The sequence below is a fragment of the Amblyraja radiata genome, chromosome 6 (genome assembly GCF_010909765.2).
Source record: "Amblyraja radiata isolate CabotCenter1 chromosome 6, sAmbRad1.1.pri, whole genome shotgun sequence".
NCBI lineage: Eukaryota > Metazoa > Chordata > Chondrichthyes > Rajiformes > Rajidae > Amblyraja > Amblyraja radiata.
Genome location: NC_045961.1, coordinates 15,138,721 through 15,156,852, shown reverse-complemented (window position 1 = coordinate 15,156,852; position 18,132 = coordinate 15,138,721). Strand labels below are relative to the sequence as shown.

Below are 18,132 nucleotides of genomic sequence, written 5' to 3'. Positions count from 1 at the left end.
GGTACAACATTATTTGGCTCAGATCTGGCACGATGGGAACGAAGTCCAGAGATTTGATGAGTGGGTGATGGAGTGGTGAGCAGGTGCTATGTGGTAGAGTGAGAACTATGTTCTCAAACATCACTTGAAATGTTTGAAAATCTATATAACTAAAAGTCTCATCATGACCACTTCCTGTCTGCGCTGTATATTGATTTTAGAAAAAATACGCTACCATATATCGCTATGATGTTTGGCCATCTTACTCACAGTCCTCCTCCACTGAGGCAGCCCTGAGGATTTTTCCGATCGATGAAAAATAAAAAAGTTATGAATGTTTAAAAAATCTTGAGATTAGCTGATTGGTCCTCTTGCCTGTCAATCACCATTATGAAGGTCCTTCGGGGGGGGGGGGGGGGGTGGGGGGGGGGGGGGCAGGAGTATAAAGCCCAAATGATATGAAATTGCATTTGAATTTAGTGGCTTGCACTCTGCTAGAAATGGTATGAAATTGCATTTGAATTTGGTGGCCTGCACACTGTTTGAAATAGTATGAAATTGCATTTGAATTTGGTGGCCTGCCCTCTGCTTGAAATGGTATTTCAAGGAATAGCCGTGAGTGAACTGCCAGCCCATCAGCCCTGAGTGACTGAGCTGCCAGCCCACCAGGCCTGAGTGACTGAGCTTCCAGCCTACCAGGCCTGAGTGACTGAGCTTCCAGCCCACCAGGCCTGAGTGACAGAGCTGCCAGCCTACCAGGCCTGAGTGACTGAGCTGCCAGCCCAAGAATCAATTTGGCGCACAATGTCCATACTATCCCTCTGGAAACCCGTCCCTTCGGCCCAGAGCACCCATACTTGCGCTCCAGAAAGCCCCCCCCCACTGGCTACCAATATTGGAATTGGTGGAGAGGTGGAATATTTCGTTGGGGGACCAGCCCTCCCATGTGAACATGGGACCCAACGGGTCCCACTTAGTCTAGTGGTTATATATAGTTAAAATAAATCTTGTATCCTTAGAGTGCCATTAGTACATGGTGCAGACAGCATAACTTGTCCTCCTTGGTAAAAAAAAATGTGCGCCACTTGAATGGAGGAGAAACAATATTGTGTAGGAATGAACTGTTGATGCTGGTTTACATTGAAGATAGACACCAAATGCTGAAGTAAATCAGCGGGGCAGGCAGCATTTCTGGAGAGAAGGAATGGGTGACATTTTGGGTCAAGACCCTTCTTCAGACCGAGATTCAGGGGAAAGGGAAACAAGAGATATAGAAAGATAGAGAACAAATAAATGAAAGTTATGCAAAAAGGTAACGATGATCGCGGATGCGGTCCGTTGTTAGCTGGTGGCTAGGTGAAAACGAATTATACAGACAATGAAACTCACCAGAGAACCAGTGAAACTAGCACAATGACTCGGGTGGGGGAAGGACGGAGTGAGGGGGATGCATTACTTGAAGTTAGTGAAATTTCTAAACTGGAATTTAGAAGATTGAGGGGAACCTCATTGAAACTTACAGAATAATGAAAGGCATAGATGGAAGTGGATGTTTGAAGGATGTTTCCACTGGTGGAGAGTCTAGGACTAGAGGCCACAGCCTCAGAATTAAAAGGTGCTCTTTTGAAAAGGTGAGGAAGAACTTCTTTAGTCACAGGATGGTTAATCTGTGGAACTCATTGCTACAGATGGGGCTGTGGAGGCTAAGTCAATGGATATTTTTAAGGCAGAGAAAGACAAATTCGCAAGGGTGTCAAGGATTATGGGGAGAAGGCAGGAAAATGGGATTAGGAGGCAGAGATCAGCCATGATTGAATAGCGGATTAGACTCGATGGACCAAATGGCCTAATTCTACTCCTATAACTTATGGACGTGAACTTGTGAAATCAATATTCGTACCGCTGAATTGTAAACTGCCCAAACAAAATATGTAGTGCTGTTCTTCCAATTTGCGTTTGGCCTCACTCTGACAATAGAGAAGCCCAGGGCAGAAAGGCAAGCATGGGAAAGGGGAGTTAAAGTGTTTGGCAACCAGGAGATCACGTTGGCCCAGGTGGACTGAGCGAAGATGTTCAGCAAAACGAATACCCAGTGTTCAGAGAAACAATATTGTTGGGCAAGTAGTAAATTGTAATTAAATTATTATTTGGACAATTAGTCTCTAACATCAACAAATATTGCATTTATAAAAGGTGCAACATATATATATATATATATAGATCATCGTATTCACTATAATTTTGCCATGTAATACCTTACAAACGAATGGCCAAGTGATTTGCAGAAATCTTCAACTGCCAACGCTTTATCTGTCTTCATGGTAGCTGCAAAACCAGGTAAGTAAAGGACTCCTGGATTTCTGCCTTTTAGTCTCATGTATGCTAATTTAGGAAGGTCAGGACGATTTAAGAATTGGGTTGATTTCTTTCGACACCCTGCAACAGCAAACCATGAATCTACATTAATAGCATTAAATTAGAGTCCAAATCAGCCACATTTGTGGCAACCAATCTACATTAATATCTAATCAATATAAATATATTTTCATCTTTGGTGCTTCTTCCAATTTCAATCCAAATTTGGTAACATTGCAACTTTTTTTTGCTTGGCTAGGTCGTTTTCTAATCTCTTTTCAACATTCAGACGTTGCTTCAATTTTCTAACACGGTCTCCTCCAAACACATGAAAATGCCTCCATGGTGGCTGTGATTGAGGAGATTTTATAAGTTGACATATACTCTTTTGAACTTCTACAGATGTAGAGAGTACACTGACAGGTTGCATTATGGTCTGGTTCAGTAATTCAAACACCCAGGAATCCAGCACATCACAAGTCCTGAGCTCCCCACCTTCGAAGCGATCCACAGGAGGCGCTCTCTCATAATGGCAGCTAATATCAAATGCACACCACCCTGACCACGCTTTGATCTCACAGGAGCCCAGGTTCAAGAACAGCTTCTTCTGAAAACCATCAGACTCTTGAACATGCATAGCACTAACTAAAGCCCCTGTCCCAATTGGGCAACCTCCACCGCGACCTCTGCCGACCTTAAGCGAGTTAAAAAAAAATCAAGGTCACGGTGACCTACATCCTCCTACGACCTTCCGCGACTATATGTACGACCTGCTACGACTATGTTGAAGACCTCCCTCGACTATGAAGAAGACCTCCTTCGACTACGTTGAAGACTGGCTTCGACCATGTACGTTTTACTCGAGGATGGTCTCTGGCAAATTGGTCCATGAATGAGCACGACCCCCTTCCACCTCAGAGGACCACATAGAAAACCAACAACGACTAGTGACGAGTGTCGACAGCTCAAATGATCACCTGATAAAATGATGTCATGTCTGCATTTTTTTCTCACTAAAAAATGCCTCCCAGTTTTTTTTTTATCATTCTGAACCATGCAAGCAAGGAAGTTTGAAGGATGTTACTACAACTACTGCTGTTTGCAGTAGCCCTTTTGCTTCAGCAGCCTTTTAAGAAAGGCAGAAGGGGAAGAGCAAGGGTGAAGAGGAAGCACAAGATGAGGTCTCAATGGGTGAATGGAGATGATGTGATGCACTGCCCCAGTACACCAGATGACTGGAAGAGGATGGTGCTGGGCTGACAAAAGATGGAACTTTAAGCACACATGTGGGGCAGTGGATGGCAAGCATGCCATTCTTGTCCCTGTCCCTGTACCCATCATTTTCCTTTTCGTACAGGATGGCATTCTGCTGGAACCATTCCTTAAGGTCCCCCTCCTGATGCCTGGTGAAGGTGTGGGGTATAACCTTCCTCCAGCCCTCCCTCACTACCAGTGGGGCATCTGCCTCTGATGCTGTGTCAGACACAGGAGAAAGAGCTGCTTTGCTGCCTTCAAATGAGGATGGTGTGGTGGTGGAGACATATACTACCACCCTGGTCTCCTCCTCCAGGGGTCTCTCATGCAGGGCTACCTCTTCCTCCACTATCACCTCCTGTGGCATCACCTCCTGCCACTCCTCCTCCTGGGTGGGCAACACCTGCATGGCAGTTTTTTTTTAGGGTTGTGCCCTCCCCCTGCGCTGCTGCCTTTTTGGTGCCATCTCTAAAACACAAGTCTCCTCTCCAAAAAACTCCAGCTATGAATGAACATGCCTTGGAGTGAAAGAGGCGACGTTCTGCTGTTTAAATTACCTTTTTTTCATACTGACCTTTTTTTCACCCCGGAGCTATTATCTTCGACTACCTTCGACCACTTTTGACTACCTACGACTAGCATCACGACCTACTACGACCGGCTTCGACTAGACCTACGACTAAAAAGTATCGATTTTTCTCATGGCGACCTATTTTTAGTCGCGGTCAATTTTTAACATTTTGAAAAATACGCCGCGACCTATCTGAAGCTTCGACTACGCGGAGACCACTCTCGACCATGAAGGAGAGTGACTAAGACCTCCTTCGACCTCGTGGCGATCTTGCCACGACAGGTGGAGGTTGCCCAAGTGGGACAGGGGCTTAACTATGATCTACTATAGCTCACAGACTTCATTTGCACTATTAGGTTTAGTATTATTGATTATTAATTGATTGTATATTGATTATTGTATATTTATTTGAGCGTTTTACATTAATGTCCTGTAAAGCTGCAGCAAGATGGAAATATCAAAAACCAGAGGGCAAAGTTTTAAGATAAGAGGGGGCAAGTTTAATGGAGATATGCAGGGCAAGTTTTTTTTTTTTTTTTACAGAGTGGTGGGTGCCTGGAACATGCTGTCAAGGATGATAATGGAGGCAGATACAAAAATGGCATTTAAGAGGCATTTAGATAGGCACACGGATATGGAGGAAAATGGATCACTTGCTGACCAAAGTGATTTGTTTAACCTGGCATCTTGGTCGGCATGAATATTGTGGGCTGAAGGGCCTGTTCCTGTGTACTGTTCTATGATCTAAGTAAGAATTTCATTGCTCTGTTGATACTTAAACATTCTTGACTTGACTTTCTTGGAGTGGCCCCTTGTCCTGAAACTATGTAGCTTGCCGTGAACACTGCAGCCAACTGAGACAACTTCACTGAATATGACCTTTCAATCCTGTTAAAAATATACTGAGGAATAAGAAATAGAGGAGATTGTGTAAAAATGTATCCTTTCTTTTTCTAAACTCTAGGAAATAGAGGTCAGGTCCCCTCAAATCTTCCTCATGATGCAATTGGAACTAGTCTAGTCAATCTTTCGCTTGGGCAGCTTACAACCCAGCAGTATGATTTTTGATTTCTCTAACTTCAAGTAACCCTTGCATCCCCTCACTCTGTCCCCCCACCCAAGTCGTTGTACAAGCTTCAAAGCCGTCTTGTTGAGTCTCATTGTCTGCAACTCATTTTCACCTAGGCCACAGCTAACAATAGCCGGTTCCTTTTATCATTGTTACATTTTTTGCATACCTTTCATTCATTTGTTCTGTATCTCTATATGACTGTCTATATCTCTCGTTTCCCTTTCCTCTGACTCTCAGTCTGAAGAAGGGTCTCGTCCCGAAACGTCACCTATTCTTTTTATCCAGAGATGCTGCCTGAACAGCTTTTTGTATCTATCTTCACTTCACCTATTTTTTGGAGACCACGATTTTACATAATACAGTCTCAGTATGTTCTACATAATAGCAATAAAATATTCTTATTCCTGCATTCAGATTATCTAAAAAAAAAGGCTAATGTAACTTATCCTCTGAGTTGCGTTCTGGTCTTTAGCAACTAGTGTACAACCATATCTAAGTCCCTTTGAACATTAACAATAGTGAGTGTGAGGGGAGGGGGGGGGGGGGGGGAAGCGGGGAAGAGCAATGGGGACCCAGCGTGGGGAGAGACCACTGTGAAGAACAACGGAGGACCCGGCTTGGGGGGGCCACTGTGAGGAACGGTGGGAGAACAAAAGGGGAACCCGGTGTGGGGGGGTGGGGCACTCTAGTTTAAGAATCCTCTGCTCAAAGGATAAGTCTGTGTTTGTTCGTTCATTTGTTCCGGTGAAGGCGCTGTGCACATGGCAGCCAGACTACAGTCACTTGTGTTATTCTTTTTTTTTCACTTTTAATTGAGTTTTAATTTCAACTTTTTCGTGTACCTTGTGTGTGTCGTGACTGTTGGCAGGCCAATTTCCCTCCGGAGATAAATAAAGTTTTATCGTACCGTATCGTATCTTTTACGAAATACACTTTTTTGCCACACAGACTAAAGTGGATAACTTAACATTTTTGTAAATGTATTTTACCTGCCACGTTTTGATCCTATCACTCAGCTTGTTCATGTTCCCTTGTGGCTTCTCCATATCATCTTCCGTACTCACTATTATAATGGCTATACCGGCCTGCAAATTCTGTCATGCCTCATATGGCCCGTTAAGGTGATACTGTTCAGGGAAGGGTCCCGTATCAGATTTAGGCAGCTGCCTCTTTTTCCAAAGACCCAACACACAAGGTCACATAAAATAAGTTTTGCAACCAGTCACGTTCTATAAGCAACAGTGTTTCTCTGTCAATTCTGCTAAAGATAGTACTAATAATCGTTCCAAAATATATGGTAGAAGAGGTAAGATGCAAATAGCTGAGAGATTAGACTTCAGGCAGAGCGTGCAAAAGAAAGAAAAAAAAATACTAGAAAGAATTATACCATCTCCAAGAAATGAGCTCAATTAAAGGGTAGATTAAAGCTGTTTCTGAAATAAAAATTTCTTAAAATAAACTCACACTGAAGAAACTGAATGAATAGCAGCCACAGGATGGTTAGGACGAGGATGCTACTGGAAAAGTTTACATGGAAGAAAAAAATAAACTACAACCCTCCCAACCCGCCACACAGCGGAAAGCCACGGCAGCGGTAGGCCATGGCAGCGGCAGGCCATGGCAGCGGTAAGCCACGGCAGCGGCAGCAGTAAGGCCATGGTAGTGGCAGCGGTAGGCAGCGGCATGGGTAGGCAGTGGCAGCGGTAGGCCACAGCAGTGGCGGGGTAGGCAGAGGCTGGGGTAGGCAGCATTAGGTAGCAATGTTACAAAATTTTGAGATTTTAAAAATCAAGTCTGTAATTTATCCCATCAGATAAAGCATAAAAATAAGTTTAATTTGACACCTAATTCACTTTCATATCTCAAGTATTTAAAAAGTTATGGCCATTTTCATACTGGGAAATGAGCATCTTGTTCCCTATTGATTTTCTATGGACATAACAAAAAAGCTGTGATCGTGAAGTCAAAAGCCCATAACTTTCTTAAAAATTAAGAGAACTGAATGAAATTTTCAGTTATCATAGATTGAAGCATTCTGAAACAAATATAAAATAATCTTACTTGGATGACCTGAAATTAAAGCATATAATTAGTTAGTTACCTAATTGTAGCTAATTTCAGACTTCAATTACTAGATCTAAACATCTATCCATTTCTTAATAAATGATTAACATTTTTAAATAGCCTAAATGTCCAAATAATATTCACAAATAATTCACAATAAAACATGATTTTTAAATCTCATTTACATTAATTTATAGGCCAAATGGAAGGAATTTAGTGTTTAATTGCTGTAAATAAATGCCTATTTAAATCAGCTTTCCAGTGGGTCCCTGTGGAACGCGCTGGTTTAGAACGTTCACATTGCGGTAGATTTGTGCCCCAAATGCCGAGAAAAATACTGCGCGATATAATGGGCCCAAATTGAGCTACTCGCAATATTAAACTTTGTATAAAGGGATCTTTAGAAGCCCTTTTTAATGTAAAAATATACAACCTAACTTCTGCTATTTGCTTTATGAGACCCTGCGGTTGCTGGCGGTCGCGGGTTTAGAGATTGATTTTTAAACTACTATAACTATTATTCAAGGCCTTTAAACCTAATAATAGCTTTTGCGACGGGGTCTTCCAGCGATTTTTCGTTAATAATTAACTAGGCTGAACATCTTCGATTGGAACAGCTTAGAGAAAATCGCGTTTTAAACCCGCCCCCTCTAAACGGCGCCAAAATCGCGCACACCCTCAGCAGCAGATCTTCAACAACGCTTCAGGTAGGCTTTGCAACATACCTACATTAGGCTATGGCAGTGGTAGGCCACGGCAGTGCTTCCCCCCCATCCCCTGGTAGGCCCCGCCTAAAGCCGCCCTCCTCCCCGGCTGCAGGACGCTCCCCCCTCCCCCACCAGAAGCTGTCCCCCTCCCCCGGCTGCAGGACGCTCCCCCCACCGGCCCCCGACAGAAGCCATCCCCCTTCCCCGGCTGTAGGACGCCCCCGCCCCCTGAAGCCGTCCCCCCTCCCCCGGCTGCAGGACGCTCCCCCCCCCCTCCCCCTCCCACAGTCCCCGCATGAAGCCATCCTCCTCCCCTGGCTCTAGGACACGCCCCCCTCACACACCCTCCGCCTCACACACCCCCTCCCCGCTTCTCACCCCCACCACACGCACAACCACCCATCCCCACACCCTCCCCCCCTCCATTCCATTCCTTTCAATGCAGTATTTCAACTTGGTCAGCATCGGCAAGATGGGTCAAAGGTCCCGTTTCCGTGCTTTATTGTTCGAAATGATAAGCAGTTTGTTTCATGCAAGAAAATTGATGCTGGGTGATAAGCGTCTAAAAGCCTGAACTTAGTTATCAAAAATAGCAACCTGTCAATGTTTGGTTGGGCACAAAGCTAATACAGGTGCACAACCTTTTATCCGAAGATCCAAATAACGAAAACCTCCGAATAGCGGCCATTTTTTCGGTCCTTGAAGAAAGGTCCTTGAAAACGTTCACCGAGGGCGGCCCGCAGAGGTGACAGCGGAACCTCCGGTCGGTCCTCGAAGAAAGGGGAACTAAATCCCCATTCATAAAAGAGAAGGTGAGGGTATATTGCGCGGGAGGTTTAATAATTGACAATATGCTGCTGCCTGCCCGCTGAGTTAAAAAGTTCCCACGGTAGACTCACGATCAAAGCCCCCGGCGGGCGCTAGCACGTCCGCGGCAATTTACAGCCGCGCCGGGCGTTGTAAGGCCCCCCTCCAGGTCATTCTTAACCCCGTAATTCGGGCGGGAGAAGTCGCCGCTGCCGGTGCCCCGCAAAGCAGTCTCCCACCGGGGACCCGCGAGCTCCCGGTGTCACCATCCACCGGAGTCGGGTCGCAGCAGCTCGCCCCCGCAGCTCTCCACGCTCCGAAGCTGGCTAGCTCCACGGAGGTAGGTCCGTAGGTCCACAGGCTCCACAGCTCCCACCGCCGCCCACCGACCCCCAGGCCCACTGCAAGCACGGAGATCCCAGAGACCCACAGCCAGCAGCAACTCCAGCCCAGCCCCGCTCCAACTCCAGAGGAACACGTAGGGGCAGAAGCTGATGGTGTGCAAGGTACGTCTTGTTCTTGGGGTGGCGGATGAGGGGGCGCAGCTCGGGCTGTGGGCAAACTGCCACTTGTCGCCGTAGCGGCCCATCGGGGAGCGGATTCCTCTGGAGTTGGAGGGGGAGGGGGGTATTGTGCTGTTTGATCGCCCCCTGCTATCCCAGGGACAGGGAGACACAGCGGCTTTTTAGACTGGTGGGCAATCACTTCCAAAGTTCTGCCCACACAGTCAGTACACCTCTCCTACACTGCATTTCATACAAACATTTATTCTGCAAGAAAAAACGACATTGAAGACTCAAACTCGCGATCGAGTAACTGCCAGGATCAAGGCGCAAACTCGCGACCTTGCGGATATGAGCCGAGCACTCTACCACTGAGCCAGCCATTAAAATCTACGCTAAAAAATGTCCATTCCGAAGACCGACAAATTCTGAATTACGAAAAGTGTCTGGTCCCAAGGCTTTCGGATAAAAGGTTGTGCACCTGTATATGAAAGCAGAAGGTATCACGGTGGGAGATTGCGCGTGGGTTGAGGAGCGGCGGTACGCACGCAACTCGCAGGCCGGAGCAGAATATTCCCTGCTGTTACAAAATGACAGGCGAGAGTGGGTCTAGTGGTATGGAGGCCAGTGGAGGAGAGGATAATGAAGGAAATGTTGAGAAGGAGTGGGAAACCGTGGGAACACGGGGTAGCCCCAGGAAGAGCAGCCATAAAAGAAGGAAAAGCAATATTGGTGGATCGGAGAGTGAAGACAAGGAACCAGAAAAGGAAATTTCGTTAAATGTAGTGGTGAGGTTTGAAGGAGAAGGAGGAGTAAAGAAGATAGAGCCAATGAAGCTGACAAAAATAATCAGAGCCCAGGTTGGGGAAGTAAAGTATGCAAGAGTGCTGGAAGATGGAAACACGCTAATAGGGTGCAACAGTGAGGCTCAAGTTGAAAAGGCAATGAAAATGAACAAGATTGACAAAATCAAAATAATCAAAGTAGTGAGAGTGGGAGGAGGGCAGGGTGCAAAGGAGTTATCTATGGAATCCCTCTCAAAGTCAATATGAGTGAACTGGTTCAGGAACTCAGAAAGAGATGTGAATTAATTATGAATGCCAAAAGAATGACCAAAGGAGCAAAGAAAGAGGAAACTGAGTCAGTCCTGCTTGAATTCAAGACAGAATCCCTTCCAAAAGTGGTCAATTTTGAATTAATGCGATATAGTGTAAGAGAGTACACAATCAAACCAATGAGGTGCTTCAAATGTCAGAAATGTGGGTATATAGCTAAAATGTGCAAGGGGGCAAGGAAATGCGCAAGGTGTAGTGGGGACCATGAATATGGTCAGTGTGGAGAGGGGGTCAAACCAAAGTGCTGTAATTGTGGAGGAGAGCATAATGTGGCTTACTGGGGCTGTGAGGTGATGAAAAGTGAAGCTGAATTACAAAACATAAGAGTGAAGGAAAAGGTCTCCTATGCAGAGGCAGCAAAAAGGGCTGACCCTACAAAACAGATGAATGAAAGAAGGATCAGGAGGGAGCAAGATATGGGCATATAACCATATAACCATATAACAATTACAGCACGGAAACAGGCCATCTCGACCCCTCTAGTCCGTGCCGAACACATAATCTCCCCTAGTCCCATATACCTGCGCTCAGACCATAACCCTCCATTCCTTTCCCATCCATATAACTATCCAATTTATTTTTAAATGATAAAAACGAACCTGCCTCCACCACCTTCACTGGAAGCTCATTCCACACAGCTACCACTCTCTGAGTAAAGATAATAATAATGGATGGGATTTATATAGCGCCTTTCTAATACTCAAGGCGCTTTACATCGCATTATTCATTCACTCCTCAGTCACACTCGGTGGTGGTAAGCTATTTCTGTAGCCACAGCTGCCCTGGGGCAGACTGACGGAAGCGTGGCTGCCAATCTGCGCCTACGGCCCCTCCGACCACCACCAATCACTCACACACATTCACACACAGGCAAAGGTGGGTGAAGTGTCTTGCCCAAGGACACAACGACAGTATGCACTCCAAGCGGGATTCGAACCGGCTACCTTCCGGTCGCCAGCCGATCACTTAGCCCATTGTGCCATCTGTCGTCCCGGCATAATGGAAACAATAAAAGAAAAAGAAAAGAGTATATGGAAAGAAACGAAAAACCTGGTTATATTTATAGCAGGAGTAATAAATGCGACAGCAGAAGTAAAATCCAAAACAGAAAGGATCCAAATCATTGTAAAGGCTGCAGTCCACCACTTGGGCATGGCAGGATTGAAGTGGGAGGAAATACATGATGGTCTCAGTATCCTGGCGAGCCAAGAGTCAACATGTGTGGGTTAATAATATTAATGTTAATCCTACAATGGAATGCAAGAAGCTTGTTAGCCAATGGGCAAGACTTTAAGCAATTCATAGACAGTAGGAAGGAAAAACCAGATGTCGTATGTATCCAGGAAACCTGGTTGAAACCAAGTTTAGATTTTGTTCTATATGATTATGTTGCAGTGAGATGTGATAGGGGAAATGGGGGAGGAGGGGGTTGTGCCACTTTCATTAAAAAAGGGATACCATACAAGGTATTAGGAATTGGGCAGGAACAGGAATATGTGGTAATAGAAGTGTGGTCTGAGAGGAGGAAAATAGTGGTAATCAATTACTATAATCCATGTAAGCGATTAGAGGTCAATAAGTTACAGGAAGTAGAAGGCCAGAGCAAATCTAATGTTATTTGGTGTGGGGACTTTAACGCACATAATACATTAAGGGGCAGTGGAAAGTCAGATAATAATGGACAGGTAATTGAGGAATTATTAAATGATGGTAATCTAGTATGTCTAAATGATGGAAAGAAGACCAGGGTAGATGTTAGGACAGGGAAGGAGTCTGTGTTGGACCTTACACTTGTTTCTAATAGGATTGCTGCTAAATGTAACTGGGAAGTATATGAAAAGGGTACCATAGGAAGTGATCATCATCCTGTGCTATGCAAAATAAATATTACTTTAACTATGAGTAAAGAAAACAGAAGTGGACGATGGGTGTTTGGAAAGGCTAATTGGGAGAAATTTAAGGAGGAAAGTGATAGATATGTAAAATCGATACAAGAAGAGACAGATATAGAAAACTTTGAGAATAAATTGTCAGAAGGTATCAAAAGAGCAGCATTAGTTTCCATACCTAAAAGTAAAGGAAGATCAAAAAGGAAAGCTGTGCCATGGTGGGACAATAAATGTAAAGAGGCAGTAGTGAATAGAAACAGAGCATTCAGATTATTAAAAAAAACTCATAACTACCAACACATGATTAATTACAAACAGGCTCAGGCAATTGTAAGGAGGACTATAAGACAAACAAAAAGAGCATATTGGAGGAAGTATTGTGATTCAATTGGAAACACAACACAGGTAGGGGAGATATGGGGGATGATTAAAAAAATGGAAGGTGATAAAAGGGAGTGGAGTTATCCTATCTTAACAAATGGAGGTCAAACTGTAGTCTCAAATAAAGACAAAGCAGAACTAATGGTTAACACTTTTAGTAGGGTTCACAGCTCCCACAACTTGTCAGATGAAGGAAGAAGAGGTAGGGAAAGAATAAGAGAGGAAAATGTTGAGGCCTTACAAAGGAAAGGTATCACAGAGGACAAGTACAATATTCCATTTAATTTGGGGGAACTAAAGAGAGCTCTGGCCAAGTGTAAGAACTCAGCCCCAGGGAAGGATGATATTTGTTACATAATGATAAAGCATCTAAGTGAGGAGGGACTCCAAAAGATACTTGCACTATATAACAAGGTGTGGGAAGAAGGGCGAATACCGGAGTGGTGGAAGGAAGCAATCATTGTGCCTATTAGGAAACCAGGGAAAGATGCAAGTAATCCAGTAAATTATAGACCTATAGCTTTAACAGCACACATGTGTAAACTGATGGAAAGAATGGTAAATGAAAGATTAAGGCATCTAATGGAAGAAAACGGTATAGTGGCTAATTATCAGAGTGGCTTTAGAAAAGGGAGAGGTGCTAATGATCCAGTTCTGTGCTTGGAAGATGATATAAGGAAAGCACAAGTTAAAAAAGAATCTGTAGTTACCGTATTTTTTGATGTAGAGAAGGCTTATGATATGTTGTGGAGAGAAGGTCTTCTAATAAAGCTGCATTTAATGGGAGTAGGAGGAAATATTTTTAACTGGATAATGGATTTTCTTAACGGTAGAAGTATCAAAGTTAAAATAGGGTCAGACATCTCTAGTAAATGTGTAGTCGAGAATGGAACTCCCCAGGGAAGTGCGATAAGCCCGATCCTATTCTCAATCATGATCAATGATATATTTGCAAACATTCAACCAGAGATGGGGCGATCGCTCTTTGCAGATGATGGCAGCCTATGGAGAAAGGGGAAGAATATAGATTTTATCGTGGAAAAAATGCAGCAAGGGATAGCCCAGGTGGAAGAGTGGGGAGTGAAATGGGGTTTTAAATTCTCTATAGAGAAGACAAAGACAATGGTTTTCACAAGGAAGAAAATGAAAGAGGATGTCCAGTTAAAACTATACGGCAACAATTTGGAAAGAGTAAAAGATTTCCGTTTCCTGGGAGTCCATTTTGACTCCAGATTAACATGGAGGGTCCACATTACAAAAATAATTGGAAAATGCAAAAAAGCCATCAATGTAATGAGATGCTTAGCAGGTTTAGAGTGGGGAGCAGATATATTATCTCTTAAACATATCTATGTATCACTGATCAGATCCAGACTAGAATATGGCAGTATAGCTTATAGATCAGCATCTAAGTCAGTGTTGTCCGAGTTGGACAAAGTCCAAGCGGAAGCTCTAAGAATCTGTATAGGAGGTGTGCGGATGTCACCTGTATGTGCACTACAGGTGGAAACTGGGGAGATGCCGTTGAGACTGCGCCGCAGACAACTAATGGCTAATTACTGGCTAAGCCTTAAGGGTCATGGAGAGAACCACCCAACAAAGCAGGTAGTACAGGAGTGCTGGGAGAGAGGGGTGGCTCAGTCTGGAAGCTTCGGCTGGGTTGGAGGAGGTGTGGCAAGGGACATGGAAGTAGAGGACAAAGAGTTCTGCCCTGCAGTATTGTGGCCATCTGTCCCAATATGGTTACTAAACATCCCAAAAGTTGATCTGGAGATATGGGAGGCAAAAAGGAGGGAAAAAAATTCGGACCTAAAAACAGAATACCATAACCATATATATAATAGATACAGGGAACACCTCTTAATTTTCACAGATGGATCAAAGGACCCAGTAGCTGAAACAACAGGGGCAGCTGTGGTAGTGCAAGGGATGAATGTTGAGATTTGTAAAAGAACAAATAACTATTTGGCAGTATATACAGTGGAACTGTACGCTATTTTGATGGCAGTTCGGTGGATAGAACAGGTGCAACCATGCAAAGTATTAATATGTAGCGACTCATTGTCTGCAATCCAGAGTATTGGGTCTGGTGCATCCCATAGGCGGCCTGACCTAGTGTATGAAATTCTACTACTATTAAGCCAAGTAACAAGGAAGGGCAGTGACGTGACTTTGTTGTGGGTCCCAGCAAACATTGGTGTGCTAGGAAATGAAAAAGTGGATAAATTAGCAAAAGAGGCCGTTAAAAAAGAGAACATAGAGGTAAACCTACAATTATCCAAATCTGAAGGAAGACACATTGTGTGGAAGAAAATAAATCAGGAATGGCAACAATACTGGGAACAGGAGAAAAAGGGGAGACACCTCTATTCGCTACAAAACAGAGTGGGCATTACAGCAAGAAGAGGGGGGAACAGGAGAGAACAGGCAGTATTAGCAAGATTGAGGATAGGACACACTCACCTGGACAGCACATTAAAAATGTTGGGAAAACATCCTACTGGGATGTGTGAGGAATGCCATCAGCCGGAAACAGTTCAGCATGCTCTAGTTGCATGTAGAAGATATGAAACAGAAAGAAGAGTGTTGATCAGTGAAATGAAGAAAATTGGAATGACAGATATATCAGAAAAGAACATTCTAGAGTATGGAGGGGAAGGAAAAGGAGTAAAGGTGTTGTTTAATTTCTTGAGGGCCTCTGGCCTTATAAAAAGGATATAATGTAAAGACATGAGGACTGTGGAGTGAAGGCAGAAGGTGGCAGCAATGCAACATTGTGGATGCCGGCTGCCGTAAAACTCCAAAGAAGAAGAAGAAGAAGAAGATGAAGAAGGTATCACGATCCTTCAGTTAAGATGTGGCCCCATAGCAGAAGCATCCACGTTGCGGGGCTGGAAACTGGAAATATCCTGAGCGAATTCTGCTACCACCATCATCTATTGCGACAAGTGATGGCCACTACTGATTGTTGCCGAAAGCTTACATGACCTTTTCAGGAGGGTCGATGTCAGCGAGGTCAACATTTGGAACAGGATGGACACGAAAAGAAGAAGTTAAGATGTAACAGAGAGCTACACTAAGGTTCACCAATGAGAACTAGCAATTTCTCAAGGTAATTATTTTATAGATGAATTATCCAGATTTTTAAAGCTTTTTTGATGTAATCTCTGACAAACGCAATGATTTGCCTTGAATCCCAAGATGGTCCTGTGTGAAGTATTTCATGACAAGCACGCCTCCCAGGACATCACTGACCGCCAATATGAGCAAATCATACTCCTGCACCATTTGCACTCCTGTACCATCTGTACTCGTTTTCACCAAAAGCACAGCTTACAAGATACACAAAATTATGGAGTAACTCAGTGGGACAGGTAGCATCTCTGGATAGAAGGAATGGGTGACGTTTCAGGTCAAGACCCTTCTTCACACCGAGTCAGGGGAGGGGGAGATTGAGATAAGGAAGTGCAAGGTGTGAAAATGAGACAAAGGGGATAGTGATCAAGGAACATGTAGAACAGATCATTGTTCGCTAGGAGACAGTAACAAAGCAAAGATATAAAATGTAAACATGGACAGTCAGACTAGTCGGAGAACTGGGAAGGGGGGAAGAGATGGAGAGAGAGAGGTTACTTGAAGTTAGAGAAGTTAATATTCATGCTGCTGGGGTAATACATATGAGGTATTGTTCCTCCAATTTGCGCTGGGCCTCACTGTGACAGTGGAGGAGGCCCAGGACAGGAATGTCAGTGTGGGAATGGGAGGGGGAGTTAAAGTGTTCAGCAACCGGGAGATCAGGTTGGTTTAGGTGGACTGAGTGGAGGTGTGCAGCGACGCAATTGCCAAGCCTACACTTGGTCTCGGTGCCTTTTTTTGATTATCTTTCATTCATTTGTTCGTTCTTTCTCTCTACATCACCGTCTATATCTCTCGTTTCCCTTTCATAAGGTCGTAAGTGATAGGAGCAGAATTAGGCCATTCGGCCCATCAAGTCTACTCTGCCATTAAATCAAGGCTAATCTACCTCTCCCTCTTAACCCCATTCTCCTGCCTTCTCCCCATAACCCCTGACATCCGCACTAATGAAGAATCTCGTTGAGTTGACCTCCAGTCTTCTGTGGCTAAGAATTCCACAGATTCACCACCCTCTGACGAAAGAAATTCCTCCTCATTTCCTTCCTAAAGGAAAGTCCTTTAATCCTGAAGCTGTGACCTCTGGTCCTAGACTCTCCCACTAGTGGAAACATCCTCTCCACATCCACTCTGTCCAGGCCTTTCACTATTCTCTATGTTTATTGAAGTCTCCCCGGACTCTCAGTCTGAAGGGGGGTCTCGGCCCGAAATGTCCCCCATTCCTCCTGTGCAGAGAGAGATGCTGCCTGTGCCGCTGTTACTCTGTCCCTGGAGGGGAGAGGCAGCCCGAAAGAAGCACCAATGCCTCTGTTAACTCTGCATGGGATGAGGGGGTGGGGATGTAAACAATGTTGGTGGGCCGCTGCTCCTGTGTGAACCACAGGCCTCCTCCACCGAGCTGCCGCCCGGTGTGTGTCGCAGCTTACCCGCGGTGAGGGCCCACGGTGGCCGCCAGCGCACGGCGGCGCTTCCCACGTCCACTAGACCCGGCAACCGGCAGCGCGCCGCGACCGCCATGACAGGGGGGCCGGACCCAGCCACCCGCGACACTCATCGTCACCACGCACGCACGGCCGCGTCATCAAAATTCATCAGCCGCGGCCGCGGAATTAACATTAATGAAGGGCTGGAATCGGAATATTAATGAGTCGCGGCCGCATAATGAATAGTAATAGGGTTGAACTGAATGTTAATGATTCTTTGCTGCGTAATGAATATTAATGAGGGGGTGGCAACGGATTATTAATGAGCCACCGCCGCATAATGACTAGTAATGAGGGGAGGGGCTGGAAACGGAATATTAATGAGCCATGGCCACATAGTGACTATTAATGAAGGGGGAGGGAGTGGAAACGGAATATTAATGAGCCACCGCCACATAATGGCTATTAATGAGGAGGGGAGGGGCTGCTAACAGAATATTAATGATTCACGGACCAATCAGAGCGCTGCCTTCATGCCGCCGTTCGCATCGGAGTTTGCATTGTGTCCCCGCGCAGAGATGTCCAGCATGTGGAGAAACCCTATGGCTTCAACTTTGAATTAATCAATTAGAGGCCAACCCAACGTTATCAACATTGGAGATAGACACAAAATGCATTTTAATCTTTGACATTTCCACCCTGGGAAAAAAGATGCTGGAGTAACTCAGCGGGACAGGCAGCATCTCTGGAGAGAAGGAATGGGTGACGTTTCGGGTCGAGACCCTTCTTCAGACATCAGGGGAGAGGGAGATACATAGATAAGGAGGTTGTGTGAATTTAGGATAAAGGTAATGGAGATCAAGGAACATGTAGAATAGA

General features: G+C 44.8%; 1 protein-coding gene across 1 annotated transcript in view; it reads right to left on the bottom strand.

The window, feature by feature from the left end:
• abhd10 (abhydrolase domain containing 10, depalmitoylase) overlaps positions 1-17,384 on the bottom strand; it is a 36,932-nt gene extending 19,548 nt beyond the window's left edge. The window contains exons 1-2 of the mRNA XM_033022215.1: positions 17,257-17,384; positions 2,235-2,415 (exon numbers count right to left, since the gene is read on the bottom strand). Coding sequence (XP_032878106.1) covers positions 2,235-2,415; positions 17,257-17,347 — 272 coding nt within the window. The 5' untranslated portion in view covers positions 17,348-17,384. The remainder of the gene's footprint in view (positions 1-2,234; positions 2,416-17,256) is intronic.
• Positions 17,385-18,132: the final 748 nt, after the last annotated feature.